At 45.2% G+C, this 26,051-nt stretch overlaps 3 protein-coding genes across 18 annotated transcripts in view; 2 read left to right on the top strand and 1 right to left on the bottom strand.

The window, feature by feature from the left end:
• Positions 1 to 55: 55 nt before the first annotated feature.
• Positions 56 to 9,612, top strand: cnir (cornichon-like protein). The gene is made up of 6 exons (XM_077666038.1): positions 56 to 320; positions 661 to 729; positions 3,014 to 3,129; positions 4,235 to 4,375; positions 6,969 to 7,070; positions 9,180 to 9,612. The coding sequence occupies exons 1-5, from the start codon at positions 246 to 248 to the stop codon at positions 7,021 to 7,023; spliced, it is 456 nt and encodes a 151-aa protein (XP_077522164.1). The 5' UTR covers positions 56 to 245; the 3' UTR covers positions 7,024 to 7,070; positions 9,180 to 9,612.
• Positions 9,613 to 15,947: 6,335 nt separating this feature from the next.
• On the bottom strand, positions 15,948 to 21,012 carry LOC144133159 (AP-4 complex subunit sigma-1-like). The gene is made up of 6 exons (XM_077666039.1): positions 20,883 to 21,012; positions 19,635 to 19,794; positions 17,893 to 17,979; positions 16,971 to 17,039; positions 16,875 to 16,886; positions 15,948 to 16,205 (listed from the first exon to the last, which is right to left on the bottom strand). Exons 2-6 carry the CDS (start codon positions 19,770 to 19,772, stop codon positions 16,086 to 16,088), a joined length of 426 nt encoding a protein of 141 aa, XP_077522165.1. The 5' UTR covers positions 19,773 to 19,794; positions 20,883 to 21,012; the 3' UTR covers positions 15,948 to 16,085.
• Positions 20,486 to 26,051, top strand: part of Cka (Connector of kinase to AP-1) — a 76,548-nt gene continuing 70,982 nt past the window's right edge. For 9 of the 16 annotated variants that reach the window (XR_013314996.1, XR_013314995.1, XR_013314999.1 and 6 more), the window contains exon 1: positions 20,495 to 20,769. Coding sequence is in view for 9 of the 16 variants with exons in the window: in XM_077666023.1 (XP_077522149.1) it covers positions 20,563 to 20,769 (207 nt within the window). In the remaining 7 variants the exon portion in view is untranslated. Of the gene's footprint in view, positions 20,770 to 26,051 lie in introns of all 16 variants that reach the window. The other 7 variants (XR_013314994.1, XM_077666021.1, XM_077666025.1 and 4 more) reach the window with 4 other exon arrangements.

The raw sequence follows: 26,051 nt of genomic DNA on the forward strand, positions 1-26,051 counted from the left end.
CTAAACAAAATTGGGACGCTGCGCTCGAGGCTAGCCCCAACTGCGCTGCGAGTCTGCGTTTGAGATTACGTAAGCTTTTGAACTTGGCCGCTAGGCGCTTTGCGCAAGCAAGTGGGCGCGTCGTGCTTTCACGGAGGATGTTGAGTTGAACTTCTTTCGTTGTGCCAAGTTTGGTAGACAATACCTTCTCATAAACGGTGGACTTTCCCGTGTGTCGCGAAGGTACCGCGTATCGCGCATGAACAATGGTCAACGACGTTGCGTTGTTCGTGTTTTCGCTGTTCGACACTGGCGCCCTGTTATTCCTCACCGTTTATGTTGTATCCTTTTGAGCTGCCGGCTTAGAGCATGTCACTTTCTCGGCGAATACGCTGTTTCGCGTTTACTCTGAAGCCAGCGTTGTAAACACCGACTATTCCGACACTCCCTGTCTCGACAGCTACGGGATGGATAGCACTTTGTTCGGCATTTGCTCAGAAATTCTTCGCTACGAACTTGCGCCGGCGGTCACATTGTTGCGTTTGGAATCGCTTCTGAAATGACGAGGCGGCGCTTCTTTTTGCTTGCATATGCGCGCTTATTAATCTTTCACGCGACGGTGCTTGTTTGCGGATTTGTAGTGTTCTCCGAGTACTGTCCCTTTCCTTATCTGAAGCGCAGGTGATTACGTTGTCCGATTTAGAATGTGACTACCTCAACGCGCAGCAATGTTGTTCCAAGCTAAATGGGGTAAGTCATATATCGCCGTCGTAAATACTGATAAGAGTGAGCTGACATTACGCGTTTTGTTGGGAGTAATTCCGCGCTTGCGTTTAAATGCACAGGAGAAATACATATCCCCTGTTTTCTTTATATATTCCTAAAAATTACTTATATATATGCCTTTCAAGTTGTGTGGAGTATTCAGTTTCGCCGCATACGTGTTTGTGAATTGTGACTGAAAAAAAGAAGAAACATGCTCGGACAAACGGAATAATTCAAGCTTAGTTTTGTGCCTATGTGGCCATTACCATCCTACTTTCTTTGATGGAGGCAAAATTCTAGAGGCCCGCGTGCTGTGCGATGTCAGTGCATGTTTTTAAAGAACCCCAGGTGGTAGAAATTTCCGGAGCCCTTCACTATGGTGTCTTTCATAGCCTGAGCCGCTTTGGGACGTTAAACTCTATAAACCAAACCAAACCAACCTACTCTCTTCAATCATGTTACCTGCCAATGTATGATGTATGCCGACTAGCACCTCCGATTTTGTGTTGCTGTAAGCATTGTTCCACTAACAGCCACTAAGTGAACTTGTGGGATTCCTGTGGACTTTGTCAATGTAGTAAACATCGGTTCAATTCCTTGCTTAGGAAGAAGCGTCCTTGCACAGAAGTGTGATGGCAAATACTTTGTGACATTAGTGGATTACATGTCACCTATACATGCATGTTACTCAGTGCCAAGCCTGATTGCTCCCCAGTGGTTGCTAAGATGAGAATTCAGACCGTAGTGCATCTCTTGAGCATAGCAGCTGAATTGGTTTTGAGATTCACTGTGATCACACCTTGTGGTTATGTGCACTCAGTGCCACTTGCGAGACTAACAGCTATCTGGCTGTCAGTTTGGTTGCAGAGGGGCATAGACAGTCATGAGCCATTTACCAGTGGAATAAAAAGTTAATGGTACACGGTTCTACGCGGTCTGGTGGAATTTATTGGGCACACTGAGCTGATGTGTGAGCATTGCAGCACCAGTCATGCACTTCCAAAGCTACACTCTTGACATTTACCAGTACAGTTCAGTTGCAGCAGTGTGTCCGATGTGCTTTTGAAAAAGCCCACCTGTGCAAGCTTCGTCTGTACAATGTACGTTGCAGTTTTAACAGTGTGCGTAGATGGCAGCCTTCTTCTTGCTGGGTGGAAAATTACTTTAAATCTGGACAGAGGGAGAGATGAGAATACTGTTTTTTTTATCCTGTTTTTCACTGTTTTATACTGTTCATCACTCCCCATCAGTTAGGTGAGAATGCTAGTTGCCAGGCAGAATTTATGCCCGGCTTCCTTCAGCTGAAACAGGATTTAAACTTCTATTTCAGAAGGAAGAGCTGTATGTCAAAGCTCAAAAACCCTGCCTATTTATGCAGTACTGCCTGACTTGCAAAGCAGGTGTTTGGGAGATGTGGATTTGTGATGGGGAGCAGCCACTGTTGCCTGCTGTTTTGGAGACAGCTGGAAACTTGTGAACGCCTGGCAGTCCATTGTTCGGGCCTTTTGTTCTGGCTGGGCTTGGTTCTTCGATAGCACACTGTTCCCCTTTTGTTCCATTAAGTTGCCTAACGGGCAGTGCCATGTGTTGTTGCATTGTCCTTTGTCTCAGCTTCAGCCTTCTTTTTGTGGTGACGTAATGCTGCCTTTAGTCACACCTGCCGTGTCTGTCTCAGGCTTTGAGACTGTAAGCATGTCTGTGCGCGCTCTGTTGAGGAAAGTTTGTTGTGGTCCGGTGAGACCTTGCAAAAGTATGGGAATGTGTGAACACCAACTCGCAAATGGTAATACTGCGCAGCCATGTGTACAAAATCAGTTCTGGTGCATGGCGTTAATAAATAGAGAGAATCACATGTAGGTTGGTGTTTTACTCATTGTGCACAGAAATATTTTTATTGATTTGTTTTGTTCATAACTGCTTGATTTTGCCCTAGACCTATCATGCCAGCATAGCATGCAGCTAAGCTTACACGCTAATCTACCAAAGTTCACTTGAACTACTAAATATTTCTCTGAATTAAGAACTTTATTTAGGCGGGAGTTGGCAGTGGTTCATGCTCTAACACTGCGGAAGGACAGGACAGCACACAAAACATGTTTTTCTTTGGGGGATGATAATTTGTGCATGGAGTTGGCATGCCTGTAATTGCATTAATGTGAGGTTTGTATCAGGGGGCAGTTGCAAAGGCTCATAGCAATCCTTCTTGTCTTTTTTTTCTTTCACTGCAGTCATTTGTATAGTTTTGTTTTTTCTTTTTCGTTTGCTGCAGTGGGTCCTTCCAGAAGTGATTGCGCAAGCCGTCCTGACAGTCCTGCTGTTTTTCGTCAACTTCCACTGGATTCTATTTGGACTTAATGTCCCTATGGTTGTGTGGCAGGTCTACAAGTGAGTCCTCAGAGTTGTACACTCTTCATAGATTCTTGCTCTAACGTATATAAAGATGTGTTGTCAAGAACGTGTGGTTTGGAAGCGGAAGCCTCACTATTTTGCAGCCTTACACCCAAATGTGCTATAGAAACAAGTGTTGCGATGTATGCGTGGTTAAAGGATGCAAAGGCATTTGTCTGCAGTAGTGAGATCGCTTTATTGCAACAGCAGTTTTCTACAATGTAGTAATTAACCACAAAAAGTTCATTTTAAATGCAGCTGGATGCCTGCTAGTTAAACCAACTGTGCTGCCCAACCTTTTTTTTTGTCTTCATTTTGAGCGAAGGATCCTTGGTACTATTTTCCGGTATGCATATTTACTCCTGCTCAAAGGCAGGAGTAAATATTACTCCTCATGGAGTAACGTTACTCCCTATGGAGTAATATTACTCCCATATATTTGGACAGGAGTTAACGTGGAGTACTGTGTGCTTTGTACAGTCATTAAAATAGACACACAGCTGTGCAGCATTCAGGATGTTGATGCCATCGTTATTTATTGTCTTCATTAGCATCTACGTGAAACCAGTTTGCTCAGCTGTGAAGCTTAGTTGCGTTGACCTGAGCTGTGCATTCTTGCAATTGCACCTTGTAATCCTTGTCATGGGATGTGCAAACGAAATAAAAAATAGAGTAATCAGAACTTGCAGCGCACAATTTTGTAGCAGATGTAATGGAAATTGGTACAAAAGTTGGGTTGCATGACAGTTTTTTTGTTTGGAATCGCCTTCAAACACTTTTCGCTTATACTTGCAAGCCAAATTATGCTGACAAGCAATACAATGCAAAAAACAAGGGGAACATAGAGATTAGATAGTCTATAACTGGGCAAAAGATTGGGAAGTGATTGTACTATCAATGACTGATAACTGTAAACATGTGCTGTATTTCACCTAGTTGTTGTTCAGCGACACCAGCGTTCATTGCTTGAATGTGTTTGGTTTTTGCAGTTCTTATCTTCGCGTCACAGTAGTGGAGTTGAAGTCATTAAAAGGAAAGCTGTATGATATGAAAACCAAGTTGCCGCTTTTTTCTAAGAATGCCATCTGTTTATGCTGTGCAGGTACTTGTCAGTGCCAGATTGCAATTTCGGGGTGTACGATCCAACCGAGATCCACAACCGGGGGAACCTCAAGCGGCATCTGCGGGACTCCATGATCCGCTTGGCATTCTATCTTCTCTTCTTCTTCATTTACCTCTACTGGTGGGTGCTAAAGCTCACTTGTAACTGTTACTTTTTTTTTTTGCATGTCCAACACGTACACTTGAGTAGGGGCAGAATTATTTTTCTGTGTCAAACGTCATCAGGCATGAGTAACCCTTTCAGACACCATTGATGGTTTTTATTCGGAACAAATATTAACGTGACAGCGTTAAAAAGCTTGTGTCGCAGAAAAGCCGGTGTCGGCGTCAGCCGTGAGCGAAAAATCCCTCCTCCTCCTCGCGCCGCTGCGGTGGCTCAGTGGTTATGGCGCTCGGCTGCTGACCCGAAAGACGCGGGTTCGATCCCGGCCACGGCGGTCGAATTTCGATGGAGGAGAAATTCTAGAGGCCTGTGTGCTGTGCGATGTCAGTGCACATTAAAGAACCCTAGGTGGTCGAAATTTCCGGAGCCCTCCACTACGGCGTCCCTCATAGCCTGAGTCGCTTTGGGACGTAAAACCCCATAAACCAAACCTCCTCCTCCTCGCAATGTGCGCCACTGCCCCAACAGATGGCGCGCGACAGCAGCGCCTTCCACTCGTCTCGTTCGGGCGCAGCGGGGCCGTGCGGGCACGCAGGAATCACGCGGTGAGCGGCGAACAACGCAGCGCACATCCAAAGCGCGTTCACCACGAAGCTTGCGGCTTGCTGCCCGTTCGTTCGGCGCGGAAGCTGCGCTGGCGTTCGTGGCATCGGGTTGGTCGCTAACGATGTGCCGACGAACTACGACTGCAACTTGAGTCCCGCGCGTTTCGGCAAGGCTCCTGGCAGCGCTTCTCTGTGGTTTGCCGCTCCGCGCTTCCGTTTCACTGTACGTAGCAGAGCAATTTGTCTAACGGGCAAGGCGCCGCGCCGAACGGGCGATGGCGTTCCGTGGACTCCCTGGCAGTGCTGCAACACGCTGTTGCGTTCCACTCTTAAAGAGGAAGCTTAAGCATCTTCCAATTTTTTTAGTCTATATAGAATATATAGTTCTCAAAAACCCAATCAGTAAGTTTTTGAACAAAAAACACCATTGGGTAGTTTTTTACATGCACACACAAAAATTTATGTACACTGTCAATATAACTGGTAATTGTAATATTAAAACAACAGGATTTATGAAATCAACAGCCAAGGGATTGTGGAATCGTTTTGTGTTTTGAAGACGCATATGATGCATGAAATTCAGAAAAAAAAAATTACTAGTAAAATCGGACAGGAAAATAATGGTAGAAGACGTGCTACCCAGCCCATTGTTTTGGGAAATATTTATTGCTGCTTTCACTAGGTGGCATTAAAAGAGCATCCCATATGCAAAGCGAAGGGTGCTAAATGCACCTGAAATGAAGAAATTCGCGATAGGTAAAGTACACATTGATAAAAAGCTGCGAGTTCACAATTTGCTCATTTGTTCCAGATTATTTGTCTGCTTAGTTGGCTCTAACCCTTTCAGCCCTGGATTTTTCGTACTGTCCAGGAACTTTTTCCACTGGCTTGTTCGAATTTTTTGCCAACCAGAGTGTCACAAAAAACAAAAAATATCTGGTACATGCGTTGATACTGCACATGTTACATTGACCAAGAGTGTTGCTTTTACAAGGACCACTGCCGTTACTTGGCAGTGCAAAATTTTGAGGGAAAAAAAAATCAATTATAAAGGTTGCCAAACAAGCGTTTATATTCCTCATGCATTTTTGGCGCCTGTTCTGTGGTGGTGTGTGCAATTTCCTTTCAATTACGGGAATACCAGATGCAGTGGGCAATGCTGAATATGACTGATGCTACTAAAGTGCTGAGGATTTGGTCCCGAGCACCAGCAACAATGTGGACGAAGCCTTCTAATTACAGTTTAAACATTACTGCCTGGAACTGGTTGCTGGATTCCACATTTTTATGTACAGCAAAGGCTCAGGACCTCGGAGGCAAAGGCCTTTCATATCTGCTGTCTGGCTGTGCACTGTGCGCCTTTGAATGAAAGGACTAGGATCTTGAAGTCCTTTGGGGTGTGCACATGAGACGAGTGGGAGAGAAAATGACCTGACACACCGTGAAACACCAAATCCTGTGTTATTTCACCAGGACAGCTCTGAAGAGCTTGATGAAAGCTTTGTGGTACGTGCAGAGAAGCTGGGGCAGTTTTCTGTTTTTCACTCTGATGCATTAGTGCTATGGCGATCGCAAAAGGCAAGGCTGATATAACTTTGACGATGTTTGGTATATGGTTGATCGAGCCTGGCGCGTTTGTTGGCATCTGGCCACGGCTTGTCAATTTCTAATGTTGCTTTATTTTCTATGTCTGAAAGCTCTGTGTTCGCAAATAGAAAGTCTTGTCATTACATTGTTGTCAAGCGCTTTATCAGTATCTGTATGAAAAAGCTTTTCACCAGGAGGCCATTTGGGTACTGCTTTGCACGAGTACACGGTAAAAGTGCGAATTCAGGAGAATTCGTATTTGACCGTTGAATGATGGACAAACCAAGGTTTTAAAAGATATTTGCGTTGACCAGAAGCGAAACTTGTCTGCTTGTCGATATTTGTGATCCAGCTGTACGTAAACACTTTGCAATGCTAACTCACTCTACTGCCATGCTTTTGCATTCATATTTGCGCAGTATGATTATCGCATTACTGACTTCGAACCCGGACCCAAGGCGGGAGACATACTAGGCAACATGAACCTGTTTTCCGCAGTTGGCAACTCCCAAAGACGAGAGGTAAGTAAGGCGCACACTTTGTGAATGTTACCTCAATTTTCTGTGAATGAGCGGGGGAAGCCATGAGCATGATGTGAGAGCTTCCGCAGATTCGGGAGGTAGGATTGGGTTTGAACCCCAGTACTGCCGGGTACCCACTGGTTAGGCAGTGGGCACAAGCTTAACCCCTGGCCTGGTGCTTGACTCATCTGGATTGAAATGCAAGAAAATAGGGACCTGTGACTCCATTTCGTGCTGATCAAAACATGTCACCATGACCTCACTTAGTTGAACTCGGTGGTGTGAAATAAATCGGGCAGCCATGGCCTTATAACTATTTTTCTTTATCAGGCTTAATCAGACATGATTACAATACTACATCATATGAGCCAACACCCAACTTTGGAGCCGGAAAAAGCAAAAAAAAAAACAATGTTGTACAGACCAACCAGTGGGAACTCAGAACCACCAAATACAATTTAAGAGATCGGCACGCCACTCCGCATACTAGAGCTGCAGCTGTAATTTTTCACGGGTGCACGAAAGGCTGTTGCTGCTGCTTTTGCTCATGATGAGGTGCTCTCGCTGCTTTCTGCAGTACCTGATGCTCTTTTTGGTGACTTCGCAGTCCTGTGCTACTGCTCAGTTGTTAGACACTTCCCTGCAGTAGTTAACGGATCACTGAAATGACGCTGAGAACATTTGGTGGCGTTCAGGAGGCAGGACTCTCCGTGCGGCCGTGTGACTAAGTTTTGTTAAGGCAAGGGCTCTAAAGTGCGTAGTCAGGTTGGTGATGGTGTGGTGGAATACCATGCTTATCTTCATTGCAGCCTTACCTGAGCATCTTTTGTGCAGCTCTCTCGAAAAAGGTGGCTTATGTGAAACCTCTGAGCAATGAGAGTAACAATTGCTATTGTTTGTGGAGGCTCAAAGGCACTCGGAGCGCAGGGTTTTCCGCGGTAGTGTTTGCGGTTAGTCATATGAGAAGTTATCTAGTTGCAGTTATCTTAGTGCCACAGACTTCCAAAATTATTCATGGTTAATTATGTCATCAACTGGGTCTGAATGACTGCCTCAGCATCTTAAACTCTCACTGAAAATGAAGCCTGGCTTCTTGTATTTTCCGTGCTCTCCTCAAGTGCACATCACTTGGCAGAGCGTTTGGTCGCGTTCCTTTTTCCTGATGCCGTTGAAATCCAGCTTGAAGCTGCTTTGTGGGTTCCTTTAAAGTGTGCTTATTCAATAAGGCACGTGCTTATTGTTTCCTTGGCCATGACTATTTTTAAGCATAATGTTCATGGTGATATTCTGGATAGAAAAAATTTGTAGGGAATTTGTAGTATTACTCTTGCAAGTCTCACATTCTTGACACCAAGTTTTTTATTGCATCACACTGATTGGCAGCCTTAAAGGTGCACTAAAGAGGAATCTGAACTCGTCTTTTTACTGCGGGAACTCTATCTACACGTTCCGGGCATTCTTAGAAACTTCGAATTATCATGTGCGGCCGATCGCCCGAATTAAATCGAATTAAACGTCCCGGCTCCCGCCTTTTTCTTGAACTCAACGCAGTAGGTAGGCAGAGTCAACCAACGCGTAAGCCAGTCCCTTGACGGCTTCGCTTTCGCTTTTATTTTGTTTTTTAGGTTTCTGTGAATAAACATTTTCAGTTACAGACAATATAGGCACAAATTAGGCCCATGGAAATAAAAACACACGTGGACTCTTTGATTTACGTATCACTCTGCCGATGGCAGAGCGGCGAGCTGCCATGGGACTGGCTGACGCGTTGGTTGACTCCTCCTACCTACCGTGTTGAGTTAAAAAAAATGGCGGGAGCCGGGACGTTTAATCTGGTTTAATTAGGTCAATCGGCCGCACAGGACAATAATTCGCAGTTTTTAAGAATGCCCGGAACGTGTAGATCAAGTGTCCGCAGTAAAAAGACGAGTTTAGATTCCTCTTTAGTGCACCTTTAATTGCAGCTCTATTGGTTTTGATTGTGCTCCATCTGCATGCAGTGAAGATAGTGTCCTTGTAGTATGAGAGCTGTGAAGCAGTGTGACTTTGTGTTTGGATAGGTATTCAGTGTTGTATCAATAAGATCAGCGTTCTAACATGCGTGTGCAGGAGTGTTCGTCCTCTGGGCCCCGTTGCGGCACTCCCGTTACAAGAAGCAAAAGATCGGTTTTCGCCACGCCAGGTCGTCAACCCGTGCCAGGCTCGAAAGAAGCAACGAAGGAAGCTGGTCATTGAAACAGTCGGCAATACTCGCATTTCATTTCACACCGAATTTCACTGTCTCTTTTTTTTTTTTCCTGTTTCTGCGAATCCATGTTTTCCATTGTTTTGCATGCGTTTGCGTCTCATCACTGGTGACAAAGCCTTTCTTGCACCTGTTCACCTGCGGCAGCTTTGCTTGGCTTCCAGGCACTGCAAATTGAATGTGACGATGCCCATTCGCGTGCAATGAAGACAGAAAGCTTCTTCAGAATTTATCCATTATTAACTGTCGTAATGAGTAATGAGTTGGCATTTGGTAAACTCCGACGTCTCAAAACTCTGGAGTGTGCCAGTGCTATAGTCTGATACAGGTGAAGGAAAAAAAGCGGCTTTTCCCCGTCAAAGGACCCTCTTCCAGCCAAAGGCATCAGCCGATTCTCATGCACACTAGCTAGCTTGACAGTGCAGTGGGATATTCCCCTCCCTGTATTGTCATGCCACTCCCCGCACTGTCATGTTAGCAGGTTCATGAGAATCGGCTGATGCCTTTGGCTGGAAGGGAGTCTTTTGACGAGGAAAAGCCGCTTTTTTTTCTCGATATGTATCCGACTATGGTAAGGAAGGCACCCTGAGCGGCGAGCTTCGGTTGCCTGCTTTTTCCACCTGTCTGCCATGGTGAAAATTGAAGCCTGTGCGATTTTCGACAGGATGGTGAACTGCTCAAAACTAATCCCGTATTTATTCCTTTTGTTTCATTACTCTGTTATTCCAATTTACTCCCATATTTAAAATTACTCCACCTTGGGTGCTTCCTCCAAACACAGTGGACTAACAAACAGATTTCAAGGGAGTAGAAATGTGTATGAAGCTAGAGACATTGATATGCATGTACGAGGACCACTTGTGCTGGTTGGCTGAGGGCGCATGCCAGAAATGTGCTTTTAGGCATGTGTTATGGGCTGCCGTCGCATTCTGTGCTTTGTGCCCATTTGGTACAGGTAACACCTGAGGGCAGAGCTACTGCATATGCCAAAAGATAATAACAGTGATATTTTTGTGAGAGTCTGTGGTGAAAGGTCATGTTGTCCAGTAAACGCCTCAAGTCTTGCCTGGCTTCAATTCAGTGTTGATCATATTCTTTGAAGTGTTTTGTTTGTCATGCCACTTCTGTATGTGTCACCTTTTCTGCTTTGCACTGAAGTGCCCAACAATGCTTGGGAAGATAGTGGAAGTTTGTTGGCCAAATGAACTTGCTGTTTGTCACTTCTTTTACGGGGTTGTTAGCTGTAGAGAAATAACGTTCTAACGATTCATGACTGATAAAATTCATAGTGGTTTTTCGCAGAGAATGAGGCCGTGAACTGTGGGTTGTCTCATTGCAGTGCAGCTTTTCTTAGCCATATTGACTTTAATGATTTAAAGTGATGTTCTTCGGTCATGCGCCTACTTTTTATTTGCACTGCTGTTTGTACTGTTATGGAAGTGAAAAGTTGTGAATGTCTGGGTTATAGACACGCTTCTAAATATTGAGGAATGGAAGAGGCAAGCTGTCGTGAATAGCCGTGAATGGTGACAGTTGTTCTGTTGGACAATGCAAACTAGTTTTCTCTGTATGTGACCGTGCTGGTTTGTTTGTCTTGTTCATGGATGTTCTTTAGATTTGAGCAAGCTGATATCATTGAGAGATGTACCTAGTAGTGGTGTATGTCCTCTCCTGGGGGATTTTGTGCGAGATCCTGCCAGCTTTTGTAGTTGTAGTTTCGAACACTTAGTGGCAAAGCGGTGGTACGAACTTTGGCTAGTACGAGTTGAGTTTGGTTGCTGGCTACTTTTTGTAATTCAGCATTTGTGTACCAAGTGGTAGCTGGCACCACGTTTATAGTGCTGGCACCAAGTCTGTTTAGTCTGTGCGTGTATGTTGGAATGAGCCCATTTTTGTACTGGTTCCGGTAGGACGTACCACGATGTGTTTGCATTGTACTAGTTAGACGTGTGGTTTTAGCGATTTCTGCTAGTCCAAGCATGAAAACCGATTTAAATATATGCCATTCGCAGCAGGGTTGCTCACTTACCATGAGTAACAGAGTAGTTATGCCCCGTTAAACCTCCACTGCATGCCATTCAATGGTCACCAGTGTTTTTGGCCATAGTTAACGTTTTCCTATCTCGCAGGCCTTATCAGTGCAGGCACAGCGTTATATATGCAAGGCTGATCCTGCAGTGCCTGTCTTTTCCCTATTAACAATTCAGCTAGATGCACAAGCTGCCATTTCTTCGCACTAATTACATCTGTTTGCATGTTTTCATTCATCCGGTACTTGTGGCTGTTTACTTGACGTATTGACATAGCTAGTAGCTTTTGAGGACTGACACTGTCTGTTGTCCTTGCTGCCATTTTCTTCATACATACTACTTATTAATCGCTTACTTTGACATGGCACTGCCGTTTCGGCAGGTTCCTGCATGAACGGGTCACACCATCGGAAGATGCACGCATTTAAACCTATTTGCACTTAGGGTGTCTTATTTTGTTCCCCCTTGAAGTTGACTGTGCACTGTCGACGTCAGTTGTTCTATTCTTCCCAGTTTCTGGTTTCATGGGCTGTTTCTTTCCAGTTGTCAAGATAGTTTGAACCTGTGTCACTTGCCTGTGTCGATTCAAGCCTGTGACCTTGCATGAGGTATCATTATGGCACTCCTGCTTGTGCACTGTTGTCAGTGATTGGTTGTTGTCATTTTTGTTCATTTTTGTCGAACTTAGGGATAAGACATTCGAGTTTTGCTCAGGTTTGTTCTTTAGCTGTTATGACTGTGCTGATATAAGCACGCTTTTCCTATTTTTTGTTTTTGTCATTCAAGAAGTGCATTTTCAGCTGGCTTAGCATTCTAGAAATGGGCAGTGTTATGCACGTTATTGTGTAGAATGGTTTAATTGCATGTTGTGCAAATGGAACTGGTACGATCAGATCGGTACCTGCACTAGCTGTGGTGTTGCCGCAGTGTGCATCCTTCTGGATATTGGTTGCTGGAATTCGGCTTAAAGAAAAGTTGCTTGTACTATTGGGTGTTTAAAAACCAATGTTCTCTTCAGGTTGTGGGATCCGGTTGTGAGGCATGCTGATGCTAGAAGTTGCGAGAGATTTCAGGTGCGATGCGTTGTGTGTACGACAAAGGAGCCAAATTAAAAAAAAAAAGATTTACTTTTCTGTAAGCTTTTAGATTTTGCGTGCATGCTTTGCATGGCCAAAGTAAGATGGCAGACTGCTTTTCCAGCGGCTCATACTGAAGTTTATGGAACCATTGTGGAAAGCACCATGCTGCATTTTGTGCTTGAAGCTAGTTCGTTTTTCAGGTCACATCTTGATCCCTAGGTTCAGACAACCTTTCCAGGTAACATTATGTCTACATAAACATGAAGCGCAGTTGTCCTACTTAGGTTAAATATTAATGAGACTGTCATAAGCTATTAACTTCCTGCTCTTCGTTTGCTCATTCTCGTATCACTAATGGTCTCAGTAACCATTCAGCAGTGTGTAGTCGTTTAATGTGCTGTAAACACTACTTTGTGGCAGTTAAAACTAGAGACATCACCTGACATCGGGGAACCCTCACTGAGTGATTTGCGTGACAAGTGGAATTGTGCTCCGCACTGCAGTTTTTCTCAATGTAGATATGCTTCATCAAGGTCAAGGGCTATTATTGAGGCTTTATCCCCTGCGTCTATTAGTCTCCCTAACTAGTTGCTTAGCTCACACAAGGTGAGTCGCGTAAAGAGTTGCGCGAGTTTTATTATTATTAGTCTCGCTGTTGTCCACAGGTTGCATATTTTCTCGGGGACTCGCAGTTTGTCGGAACCTTAATATGGTTGTAGCTGTGCAAGAAGTTTGGACGTTACCCAGCAAGTTGCATGTGTTGTGAATGCAAATATCCTTTTTGTGTGGGTCCTGTTTAGTGTCTAACTTTGTGTTGCTGGGACATGGTTTTTCAGTTTATCGTTTATGTGTTTGATGAGGTGTCTGCCATGTGGTCATATCTTTTTTGATTGTGGTCATGGACGTATTGGTGCAGCCAATCTGAACCCTTCTGTGGTGAGTGTTTGTGTGTGTGTGTGCTCCTGAGAATACTTTTCTCTGGTTTTTAAAAATGTATTTGTGTACATTGCAACTCCTAACAGTGTGGATTAACCTTGTAGACTTCAAGTCTCAATGAAATCTTTGAGGCAGTTGAGCAATAAAGAAAAGTTGCATTACTTTGCAGTCTAGTCATTTAGAGATTTGGAATGTCAGCCTCTATGCACCATTATGCTGAACGACTTCCACTAACTTCATGGCAAAACTTCATCCTTTTGGGCACTTATACATCATGTACAGTAATGAACAAAAGTTTACAGGATATGGATGCAAGAAAAGCAGTTCATATCTATGTTGTTTCATAAGCCAGTCAGCTGGTATTTATTCTAGCAGAAATAATTTCTTTTTCTGCGAACCCATATCCCCCCAAAATTATGTCCATGATGGTACATATTGTGTGTCAAAAATAACGCTGCATTTTTCTCAAACGGGCAGGCAAGTTGGTTTATTTTAATAACTGGGCAGTGTATCTGTATTATAGATCAAGTACAACATGTTTAGGTCTTGCTGCAATATATAGCAGATCTGGCAGATGGACCGGGCGACATTGGTTCATATCGCGATCAGCTTTTACTGAGTAGCATTGTCACATCACACAGCTCACACCATTGTAGAGACAAGCCAGAGACATTTGCATGTTGTTCAGTGACGTAAGTCAGGGACTCTACACACATCACCATTTTTGTTTACGAGTGGACACACAAACAGAAAGGTCTTATTGTGGTCACTTATGTATTAGAAGCTTGAGTCTTGCCCGTGTAATCCTCCATACAAATAGAACAAATGGTGAACATTTTTATAAAAGAGTTGAGGCACTAAATTTTAGCTGCACGATTTTTTTTTAAAATTCTGCACAGCACATTAGAAAACATGGACAGCCACGTAGATTGCACCAGAAAGTGGTAATTTGTAATTGAATTTTTTTTCTATGTTTCGGTTTCAACAGCCAAACGATGGCTGCAACGCAGAGGACAGTTCAAGGTCATGCGAGGCATACAGACTACAGTATAGTAGCTGCTTTCTCTTTGAATACGTACCCAACTCTTATGAAAGCCTGTCCAAGGGCTGAAATGATAAAAAATGAACAAGCAGCAACACTGTCGCAATTTTTGTATGCCTCATGTGGCTTAGTCACAGCCATCATTTGGCTGTTGAAAACAAAACTTGAGAAAAAAATGCAATTATAAATTAGTCAGCTGGTACAGGTGAATTCTTTTTCTTGGCTCACATATACTGTATTGTCTCGTACAATTCTAAAAAGAAAAAAAAAAACTTCCAAAAATTTAGTCTCACTATTAAAGCAAAATGGATACCTTCGATTTTTCTTGGCTTTCACGACAGTTATCAGCTATCTTTCAGTACCGTCCAGCTGGTGGACAACTGAATAAGATGTGGCATTTTATGTCGTTGTGACTCTGCCACATGCTGTAAAAGGTTTGCGCCTTTACGCTGTCCGGTTGCAAGGGCCGAAGCTCTCATTACTCGCATCTTCTAGAGTGAAGAAGTGTACGAGGCTTTGTTAGTGCGTCAGTGGGGCATTTTGTTTTTGTTTTCACATCTGCCGGCTGTCGTGTTTTCGCTACCACTACAGGCCTGGGTCATGCACAGAGAAATAGAAACAGAGCTGCCTGCACAGGAACATGCAAGAAGTCGCCATATGTGTGCGTTGGCAGTGGTGGACATGTAGCTTCCAAGACGATGGCTTGATTCAAATGACGCACGACTGTTTTGGCAGCATCCACGAGGACTAGTTAAGCATTGAGGTCGTGCTCTTTCTCATTAAGTTTCTTTCATGTCTCAAATTAGTGCGTATTCACTGAGCAATAGCATATACAGTTAACCAGAAGGGAGTTGGAAATTTCTTCGAATTGTGCGGAATTCAAATTAATGGGAACCTTTCTAGAGCACTTGACATCGACAAGTCTGAAGAGTCTGTTCGAATAAACTTCAGCTGAGATTCAGAGAGGTCAAATTTGCCAGGTTCCGCTGCAGTAGATTAACTTTCCTGAAAATTGAACTAATAATTTCCTTCAGAATCTCACTACTATGAAGCAATTAAATGTATTAAGTGAAGTTTATGCATTTTGGTTAATTAGTGCATTGTGGCCATTCTATAATCATGTTCAGTGCAAATAAAAGTTGTGACACTGAAACCAATAGAGTACCTTGCATGTGCTACCGGGCGCTTTCAGACACGTCACTTTAAATGCCCTTCTATGATAATCAGCCAGAAGCAAAGGACTCTCCGTATAATCTCTAGTTACGTTTGTCAGGCACCGGCTACTGTCAACCCTGCAGACCCTCACCAGCCCTTGCAGGCGTGCAGATCAATTGCAACCGGCCACCACCTGATTCTCTGCATTCCCTAGTATAAACTGGTCAAATGTGGTTTGCTCACCTGTGGGGTTACCTACTGTATCTATCATGAAAACAAACGAACGCTTCATTCAGAAACTAGCTGACGTGTGGCCAATGAACTTGTGCAGCAATGGGCAAAAAACACGGTAGCAATGGAAAAATAGTTATCAGTTCATGTGTGCGCATCTGTACATCTGTTTGCATGCTCCCACTGTTGAAGCCTATAAACAATGAAATGGCTCCACGCATTTGTTCCTTCTCTCGAGTCCATCGTATAGTAGGCTTGCGTCCAAGCAGTGATGACGGTGAACAACTGCAGATGCGTTCACGCGCTGTCGAAAGCTCTCAACCGCTCTAGCACGTTCTGCACATTTGTCTCCGACACCGTTCCGTTGCTGACCATCTGCTGCAGGATGAGGTGAAGCTTGTAGAACTCGGCGACAATCTGGTGTTGTGTGCAGTCAAGGTTTGTTTGCAACACGCATGTTCACCATTTAAAAAGAACACGGAGGGTTTTTAGGCAGCAGACGACTGACTAAACTGTCCAGAGATGCCAATTAGGCTCCTTACTCATCCCGCTCCTGCACCTTGAGAATGTGTGGTTATTGAAAGCAACACTGGTTCTTTAGGTGCTGCAGCAAAGCACTGAATCGGATGCAGTGCCTTGTATTCCTTGCGCTGCACAGGCTATGTAGAACTGGAATTCAATAGCATCAGTGTGCATCCTGTACATTACTATGCAACGCACTGTCAGTTCTTGCGCTTTTCCATTTGCTAATTGCTGCCTAAAGCTGGAAAACTACTTTCAAGTGCTGGTAAAATGTTCAGGGAAATCCTCCAAGGTGTAGTATATAAATACTCCCCCCAAGCTGGAATAATTTCTACTCCTCTAAGTTTCAGTAGACTGTAGCATTATGCCTGTGCTTGGGTGGGTGCCAACGAATAATTACTCCCTTATTACTTTCAAGTATGCTGTGCTGCATTACAGCAGTTGTCAAAGCGAGAAAAAGAGTTGAGCTGCAGTGCATGATGTCCGTCACAGCGTTGAACTTGAGGAAGAATGTGAGATTACTTTGAAACTGTTCAAAATGGACACTTCATTGGATAAGGATACTTTCTTTTCAGTCTGAAAAAAAAAAGCAAAGGAGCAATTGTGAGTGAATCTTGCGTGATATAGTTTCGTACATCTGCCCAGGGTGGCACCACTTACCACTCCCGAGAAGTAGGCATCCAGGACTTGAACAAATGCACGCACAAACTCGTAGACTGCAAGGTTGTTCTGCAAAAAAGAAGTCACATCTGCTTAGTGCATGTAAACAATTCAGATTCAGCATTCCACTGAATATTTAGACCAGTATGTATTCGATGCATCGTGGCCTAATCATGCCACACTCCTTTTATCTAATCTGGAATAGGTGAGTTAAGACTATGGCACTTGTTCCTGTGTGCTTACACGTATATTACATCTTTTCATTAGAAAGGTCTCCAAATTCTTGTTAAGCCACACCTCCCACCTTTATCAAAGCCAAGAGAGTCTGATAGCTGCATCAAGTTTTTCATTTATTTCTTTTCACACTACTATGCGAGACAGCTATGCATAAGAACTGATCAAAACACATCAAAGTTAGCTAATCTGACTTACTTTTCCTTTGCATGGAAAGGTTAAAGTGTGAGGACAAATATATCCACACACAGTTCTTTCTTCCACAGCTTTTTTTTTTTTTAAATTCTGGGGTAATATTATTTCAGGAGCCTTGCAGGCAGCCATATAGCCATACAGTTTCTTTCAGTATAATTGGTATTGTAGTTCTCATTTTTTTTCTATAATCTGATGATATTTACTTTGTTTTCAGTTTACTAATTACACTTAGTTTTCTGTAAGAGGTCCCATCACTGTATTTCACTTGCAGACCTCTTTCTGTATTATATCACCCAAGCTTTGTACCTTTGAGGCATATCATAAGGTTTAGCTTTGAACTTGCAACATTTAATACGAATATGTTTCTGTACTGAGCCAAGCCTGCATAACTTCACAACAGAATGTAACTTTATGCAACAGTTGATTAAAGGAAAAATAAAGTTCCGTGCTGTAGCTATATCGCGGCCAATTGAGTGGGACTAGAAAAACTTACCTCATCATCGTCTGTGCCAATGATGAAAATGAGCTGTCCTATCCGGCGGTACACGATGTTGAAACCATCGTGCAGGAAAAATGAGCACTGCAAATGAAATTTAAAAGATACTTTTTTTTTGTAGTTTTATGTTCACTATTTCAATTGCATTATTTGGAGAGCTTATTAATTAAATCTGCATCACAAACTGAAGTGGTTTTTACAAAATAAATCAAACAATACACACCTTGAAGACTAAATACATTGTGTTCTCCAGTCCATATGAAAATTCAGACAGCTTAAATGAGTTACGAATAGGTGCAAACCCCCTCGAACGAGTCGATCAAAAGGTGTATCTTGGTGTAACTCTAGATTCAGCTTTCAATTTTAATCCCCGCATAATTCGTTGTAAGCAGCAAATTGAGACGGGCTTGCTTTGTCTTAATAAAAGCTAGAAAGTTCTTGCTTCGCACATTAAAAATTTTGTATTGCCTTTTTCAAAGCAATATGACTTACTGTGTAGAGTCCTGTGGACTTACATATAACACGTACTTAATCAAATAGCAATTTCACCAAAAAGAGCCCTTCGAATAATAACACATAGTAAACACACAGATAGATCCGTTCCGCTCTTTCGTGACCTAGACATTACGCCTTTCCTTGCTATGCGGGATTTCAAACTAGCTTGTGTGGTTATACATATACTAAACATAACATCCTACTATCATCGTCTGTTTTTGTATATCCATCTCGTCTAACTAGAAATTTTTCAATTGTCGTTTTAACCTTCCAGCTGTTAATAATGTGTACGGTAAAAGAACTAGTGCCTATCCCACTGTTAAAATTTGGAACCAACTGCCTGCTAACTTAACAATAAGTCAATTGTCAATCGCCGATATAAAAAAATTTTTCCGGAGCCAGCAACATTCGACTCCACTATAAATAAGTATTTTTCTTGGATGCATTCGTTCTTTTTTTTTTTTGTCCTCCCAACTACTGTATAATTTGCTGAGTATTTCGCTTTTATGTGTATATAACTGTCTCATAACTGCTGTACATGAATTCTGTGTATAATACTGAGTTGTCTCGCTATATTTATTTTTCGCACTTCCTGCATGGGCCCAAGTCTAGCCGAGAAGGCTAAGGGCCCGGATGATTCGCATGTGCTTTTTACTAGCCGTTTGAATAAAACTGATTTGATTGATTGATTGAATGTGTTCCTGAAGCATGCGCATAGATTATGGTCTATGCATGCTTTGCTGGCACATCTTTGCCTCTTCCTTGTTGAAACTCTTCCCATATCCTTTGCAGGCATCTAATGTAAGGCCAATCACAAATCAGCGATGACTTTCAGTGAGGTTTATATATATATATATATATATATATATATATATATATATATATATATATATATATATATATATATATATATATATATTATGCATTGCAAAAGTGTACATTATATTCAAATTCCATATTACAGGCCTGCAAAGAACAAAAAAACTCCGAATAGGTAAACTTGATAAAGCCGCATATGTATGCGCATGGCCTCCTAACAGCAGGAATTAAGGAAAAGCATCCTGGTCACGACAAAATAAAAGTTCAGTTAAGTACATAATGATAGGCACATTTACGGCAAAACGAAAATATGATATAAACTTTTCGGTGTAAACGACAAGGTGTTTCAAAAGAAATGTTTCTAGGATGTGCAGTCCTGTAGTCGCCTGACATGAAATTGGCTCGTACTCTCAACGACTACTCACGCTGTTTTGATTTCGGGAAAGGCACTTCTGGATAAGCGCGCTTTCCAGTGAAGGCCGTCTCGCTTTGTCGACTGGGTAAAAGTAGTAGGCGTAGCGAAGTCGCTGCTCGTAATTGGCGATCAGCAGGAACTTATACATATCTCCAGCTTGCCTCCGGAGGCTAGAGATAAGACAAAAGAAAACAACGCCGGTCAAACTAAGATATTCTTCGCATTAATTCCGCGACGAGTGACCAACGACGATCACCCCTCGTTCTCCTGACAAGCTGTTTTCACAGCAGGCCCATAACTAGCGCGGAAAAACGCACTTCCAGGATAGTCGAACTTTCGTTTCACATTTTTTGAGTGCTTTCCGTTACCTCGCAATGATTCGCCCGATAGAGCGACAAGAAATATTAAAGAAGTCATGCATGAGGCTACTCTCACGAGGTTTGAAATGCGCGCGATAGTGGCCAAGGCATTGTCAAAACACTGCAAAGAGGCCAGCGTAGAACTTTCACAAGGGTGAAGTCCGAAGTACAAGAAAATATACTTTCCACTGCCGACAGCGCACCCTCTTCATGCGAGGCTTTACGAAGAGAATTACAAGGTTTTGCAAAGCTAGCAGCAAAACGAAGCAAATTTAGAAGTATTATTAACACTTAAGATATTGCACATCGAAAATAAGGTCCAAAGGCCAGCTCAAGCCACAAAACAATAAAAAACAACGGGTAGATAAACCGCTTCGTTGTCTGAGTAGGCGTATTGCATAGCGCCACCAAACAGCAGGAACTTAAACGACGCTTGCGTTCGCTGCGCCATCTCTCCCCACCGGAAGCAAACAGAGGCGAAGTGACGTCAACACCCAGAGGAAAATGTATCCCGGCATTCCGAGTGACGTCGTCGGCCACGGCTGGTCCATGTAAATGGCGACCATGCATTGATATACCATGGACGACGTCTCATCAACGCCGAATCACACCGGTCAGTTGGGGCCGCCGGGGGGCCCCATGGGCATGAACGCCAAGATGAGCCAAGAAGAACCGGCGCAGAGGCCCCAGTACTCCATACCCGGGATATTACACTTCATACAGCACGAGTGGGCCCGCTTCGAAATGGAGAGGGCCCAGTGGGACGTCGAACGGGCCGAGTTTCAAGTGAGTGCGACGCTTTGCCTGTTTCGCCCAGCTTCCGAACACCCCCTTGCGCGTGGCTTCGCACGCCCTGTCAGCGCCGCGCTCCGCGTTTGTGCGACCGCAGGAGTACTTACCCGCGTCCCCGACGGTTGACAGCGTCCGTGGCGTCCGACGGGCGCTCCCGGAACGCCGCTTTTTCATACAAACCGAACTGCCTTGTGCCTCTGGCAATGGCTAGCGCTGGCTTAAAAAAGCAATATGGCGCTCAGGTTTATTCGCTCCCTTAGGCCTAAAATACGTCGAGAACGGCCGAATTAGAGCGCACAGCGCGTCGGAGCGCAGCGGGAGCGTGTCCGCGAGTCGGCGGCGAGCCCGTCGAGGCCGACAAGACGCAATCGAGGCGTTCGCCGTGCGCCCGGGAGCGCCTGCGGAGCTCGCCGTCGACGCTCCTTTGTCGGGCGCTCCGCAGGCTCGGGGCACGGAGCCGGGATGAGCTAGCTCTCTCTCGTGCGAAGCATCTCGCTCGGCTATTTCGCTCGCGGAGCACTTCTTTTGTGTCGCAATGTGACAGCCGTACGCGAACGTCGTTGCCTTCCTCGACGTTCCGAAACGTGGAAGAGGCGGGCGACCGGACGCGCTGTCCTGCTCATCGACGGAAGCCCGTTAGCTTTCGGCCGCTGCTGCTGCTAGCTGTGCTTCCAAGGTTGGCGCTGTTGCGTCCGCGCCTGCTCCAGTTTTTGTTGCTCATTGTTTTTTCTTTCCCACTCGCACAGATGCCATTCCCGTCGTCGTTTAACCCTTTTGAAAGGCGCCCCGCGTGCTTTACGGCGCCCGTTCTGGGCCGCGCCGCTCGAGCTGTTTTTTTCTTTCTGGCTTGCGCGATTTCGTAGTACCCACGATTGCGGAGGTCTCTGGAAGATGGCCTAGACCTCGGCGCCCGCCGTCTGCTTCTCCGCCCACACCATCTCTCGTCTTTCGCCTGCGTCGGCGGCGATTATCGGAAGAATCCCGCCGATGCGATCTTGTTTGGGAAGCCCCGTTCCACCGCCCTCGCCCTGTGCTTTATTTTGCTATTTTGATGCGGGTCTAGTTTGTAGTACACCCGCACGACTGCTACCGTTGGGCTCGTATTTGTGGCCCCCGCGAATTCTCTACAGCGACGCGTCGGTGGTGCCGTGCTTCCCAGGAAGCACGGGTGGCAGCATCGTCCTTTTTATTTTTGTCGGAAGCGCCCAATGAAGCGGCCGTTGCCTCAAATGGCTTCCTCTTTCTCCCGCCCCTGCTTGCACTGTTGTCGTGGTCGCTTGTTCCGTTTTCGTGTATCCTCGTCGCTTCCGTGTCCCTAGCGTAGCGTGCCGAGAGAGAGAGAGCGGTCTCTTCGCCGGCAGGTATGCTGGAGGAAAAAACGCGAGCTCCCTTGCGCCGCTCGCTCGCTGGAGCTGCTGCTGCTGGGACGGCGGCGGTGTGTTTGTGATCGCGTCTTTTTGCGTTTTTTTTGTTGCCTTGCTTCTGCTTTGCTACCTGCAAGAAACGATGTCACGAGTGGCGGGGAGGCGCATAAGGCTAGCGCTATTGGTTTTTGCCATATCCGTGATGGCGGTGCTCCCCCACTGTGTGTGGCGTGTTCTGCAAAGTGCCGTGTTGGTAGCGGACGGGTTCGCGTTTTTTGTTTTGTTTGCTGTCTTCCTCGTCGCGTACTGTTCCTTGCTGCTGGTGGCTGCATCGCAGTGGCTTCCTTCACCAGACGATGTGGAAGCGGTTTGAAACCGTGTCACCTTTGTTTCCATACGGTGGTTTACTGACAGTGATCCAGTTACTGCGTCAAGTTTTTACCTCTGGATTTAATTTCCGCCGACATTGTAGTGCGCTGTAAATATCACTTAGGTGCGAACGAAAAATAACCTAGATTGAAAAAAAAGTTTGCTACCGGCACCGTCTGCGCTCTGTACCCTTAGCTCCTTTTTTCCCACCCAGTTCCATTATCGCGTTTATTGTTCTTAAAAGGTGGCTGCCTGTCGTAATCTCGACGGGTGGCCGCTATCTGAAGACCTGGCATGCAGTTGTTGCATCCACACGATAGCCGTATTCCATCGGCGACGACCACAGCCTTCGTAAAACGCGCCCCTGTTTCAGCAGTGGCGGTCTGCAGTTGCCGTTGTGCTACGGCGGATTTTACGCAAGCGTAGCCATGTCCGCGGTTGCAAAAGCCTCCGTCCGCATGTTTTGTTTGCAGTGGTGTTGAAAGACGTAGTACTAAACTGTTCCTGCACCCCCCCCCCCCCCTATCCCGGGCCTCTTTTTTTTCTCTCCGTCGTTCACGAAGCTGCCGTTCCTGCAACAATCATCCCCCCCCCCCCCCCTTCTCTCTCCGCAGTGATGATCCTTAATGCTCTGCGCTGTCGTGCTAGACCAGCGGTCCAGCTGTGTTTTCTTTCCGTCTGTTTTTTTTTTCTCTTTTAGGAAGTGTAGGTAGCGTGTGCAGCGGTTACACGCGGAGAGCAGTTTCGGTTTTCAACCGGGGAGGCTTCGGGTTTCCTCGTGCGTACTGGCATACGCAATGACCCTACATTTCACCCTTTGTTTTTGCCCCTGATCTTTTTTTTTTCTTAACGGTTTTTATGTTTCGGTTTACAATAACCGCCCGCGTCGGTTTCGCCGCACACTACTCGGTTATATTACGCGGCTTTTATTTTTTCGATGTCACTGTTCTTATGTGCAGATCGGAATATAGCTGGAATTCAGTTGTTATAGTGACGACAGCTTCTATTTCTAGGGTGTCTTGATTATTTTAAGGTTAGACGTTGTGTTAAGTAAGGTAGTTCCAGATGCGGAGACCTGTTACTTGTGTTAGGTCGGAGCGTAGCCTCGCGTGTTGTGGATAGCGCGGAAAATCGTCGGGACTCTGCGTACCATGCGCTGTGGCTCTTTGTAGACGTTAGAACAATGACGCACCTGAATAGGCGTTGCTTATCGCCGTCGCGTAGGCGCTTTTAGGCCAGGAAGATTTTTTTTTTTTTTTGCTTGAGGGACCTTTATCATTGTAGGGGGCTGACCTTGTTGGGTGCGGTGATAGGAACCGTAGTAACATTGTTTGTGTTTGTGAGACGGGGGCACCAAGAGTCTTGGTAGGAATTCTTCGTGCCTCATTTCATTCTAGCCTGTGATGCCACCAAAGATAGTACGTCTATTCTAGCTACGTCAGCGCCCCCCCCCCCCCCTCCCCAAGAAAAAAAAAAGTTCGCTGTCAGTACGGAAATGCTGGTTGGATTACAGTGAACGCTAACTGAATGAACGCTTGACTGACTGCCTTGATCGGCAAAACAATCACCTTCCATTGTGGCAGTGGGCAGATGCAGTGATTTGCAACGTGTAGTTATGCTTTTGTTGTATCCCCGTCACCGGTGCTTCATGAAATGCGAGCGATATGTGGTGGAGTGATGTATGCTTTTTTTGCATGTACTTGAATTCTCGTGCCCTTGTGTTTGTGTCATTTCGACACCTTCACTCCGTGAAAAATAAAACAGAAGCAGTGCGAACGTTTTATAGCACGAACTGTTCACTGGCTTATGTTTGAGCATTTTTTTTTCTTCCGCGCTGGGAACGTATTTGCGCGCAGTAACTAAGCCGGCGTTCGTTAGGCGTGCGTTTGCTTCGTTGTCAAGGGGGATTGATTGCTCCGAAGAAGAAACGGCTAGAACTAGACACTCGCGCCGACGTTTCCGTGCGGCAACCACAATCAAGTAAATAAAGAACGTGTAAGGCGTTTGCAGTAGTCGACGATAATCCGTCAGAAGAGAAATCCTCAAAAAGGGAGCATTGTCGCGATGCGGTTCTTTGATGGTGCATGTTAAGGATGGCTAAACCCTTTGCAATGAATGTGTTGCCACCGCTTCGCGGTGCGTTGGAGCCAAAACAAAAAAAAAAAAAGTTCTAGAAACAAACAGCCACCCCCGCGCGTTAGTCGCTTCAACGAAGTTGCACGTGACCGCCTTATTGTGCACTGCTGTTGACGCTGTGTCGTACATTCATTCCGGCGGCGCTCAGTGGCCGGCTTCAATTGATAATCGGGCCAGAAGTTGCTGCTTTGTCCTCGGCATACTCTGCAGAGCGCAGTGCGATGTTTTGAGGTCTCGGAATGTGGTAAACGTGTGGTGAGACGATTGGGGAAAAAACCTCGTACTCATTCGTAGAACTACTACTGTGCGGTGCTGACTTTTCATTTTTTTGTTTCCTTGGCCGAACATCCATTGTTGGCCCGTTACAAACCTGCCCTTGTAAAAATTCCTTCCGAGATTCTTATCACTACAGCGTGTTCGTTTATACATAGTGGAGGCATGTTTTTGGGTCATAGGGCCTCGTACTATAGTCGGATGGAACTCAAGAACGAAGGGGAAGATGCCGTCTACCAGTTACCATGATGTAGAGGTTGATCCCCTTTGGGCCTGCTAGTGTGACATCCTGGAGGGCTTCAGCTTAAATTGGATAAACCAGGGCGTAATCAGATTAAGCCCTGGGTAATCAAAAACCGTCCACACCATTCATCCTTGTGTAGAATCTAGAGTGAATTCGTAAAGAAAAAAATGTCCCCTAGGGGAGACTAAAGGGAGTACGTATGGAGGCACAGTCGCATGGCATTGCATATCAAGTCATGGAGGCAAACCACATGGGGAACTGTCAGAAACCTGTAAGCCAGCCCTCTGTTGCCATGGCAGATTGTGAATTTGATTTCCCGGTTCTGAGCGCACTTTCTTGTACAATAGGTTGTGCCCTTGAGGACGGTTTACTCCCTTGTTACTCCCATATGGGCGTTTTACACCCTTGTTACTCCCATATAGGCGTATTCGTTTGTGAGAGAGTGGAGGCGGTTAGACCGCGGCTGCATTGTAGGTTGCACTGTCCCCTGCCTCAATGATTCCTTTGGCGAAACGAGTGACCGTTGAGCATTGCCACACGGACGGAGTTTTGATGACCTCCTTCCCTTTTTTTATCGTGTCTGCATCCTTCCCCACTTGCAGTGGAGCGGGCCGCAGTTCGCCCCCGGCTGCCCCCTCGAAAACAGGCAGTTGCGCGCAGTTTTTTCTGTTATCAGCGGCGACAATCTGTGTGTCAACAAGACTTATCCTCACAAACAGAAGGGCGACGTTGCTGTCTGGAGAGCTTCCCCCCTTTTATCTCCTGCAGCCGGCCTGGCTTATCACTTTGCGGCATCCCGTTTTGTGCAGCTCAGGACCATGGTTGTCTTGCAAGGGTGCCTCCTCTGCTACTGCCAGATGAAGATATGGAGACTGTGAAAGATAACGGGC

Source organism: Amblyomma americanum, chromosome 5 (assembly GCF_052857255.1).
Source record: "Amblyomma americanum isolate KBUSLIRL-KWMA chromosome 5, ASM5285725v1, whole genome shotgun sequence".
NCBI classification, from domain to species: Eukaryota; Metazoa; Arthropoda; class Arachnida; order Ixodida; family Ixodidae; genus Amblyomma; species Amblyomma americanum.

Bases quoted from the DNA above. Each gene is read 5' to 3' on its own strand.
- cnir (XM_077666038.1), top strand. From the start codon at position 246: ATGGTCAACGACGTTGCGTTGTTCGTGTTTTCGCTGTTCGACACTGGC. The intron at 321-660 runs GTATCCTTTTGA...TCTGAAGCGCAG, and splicing joins TATTCCTCACCGTTTATGTT to GTGATTACGTTGTCCGATTT. The intron at 4,376-6,968 runs GTGGGTGCTAAA...ATATTTGCGCAG, and splicing joins TTCTTCATTTACCTCTACTG to TATGATTATCGCATTACTGA.
- LOC144133159 (XM_077666039.1), bottom strand. From the start codon at position 19,772: ATGTATAAGTTCCTGCTGATCGCCAATTACGAGCAGCGACTTCGCTAC. The intron at 17,980-19,634 runs GTGAGTAGTCGT...TTTCATTTGCAG, and splicing joins TTTCCCGAAATCAAAACAGC to TGCTCATTTTTCCTGCACGA. The intron at 17,040-17,892 runs GTAAGTTTTTCT...TCTTTTTTGCAG, and splicing joins TTGGCACAGACGATGATGAG to AACAACCTTGCAGTCTACGA.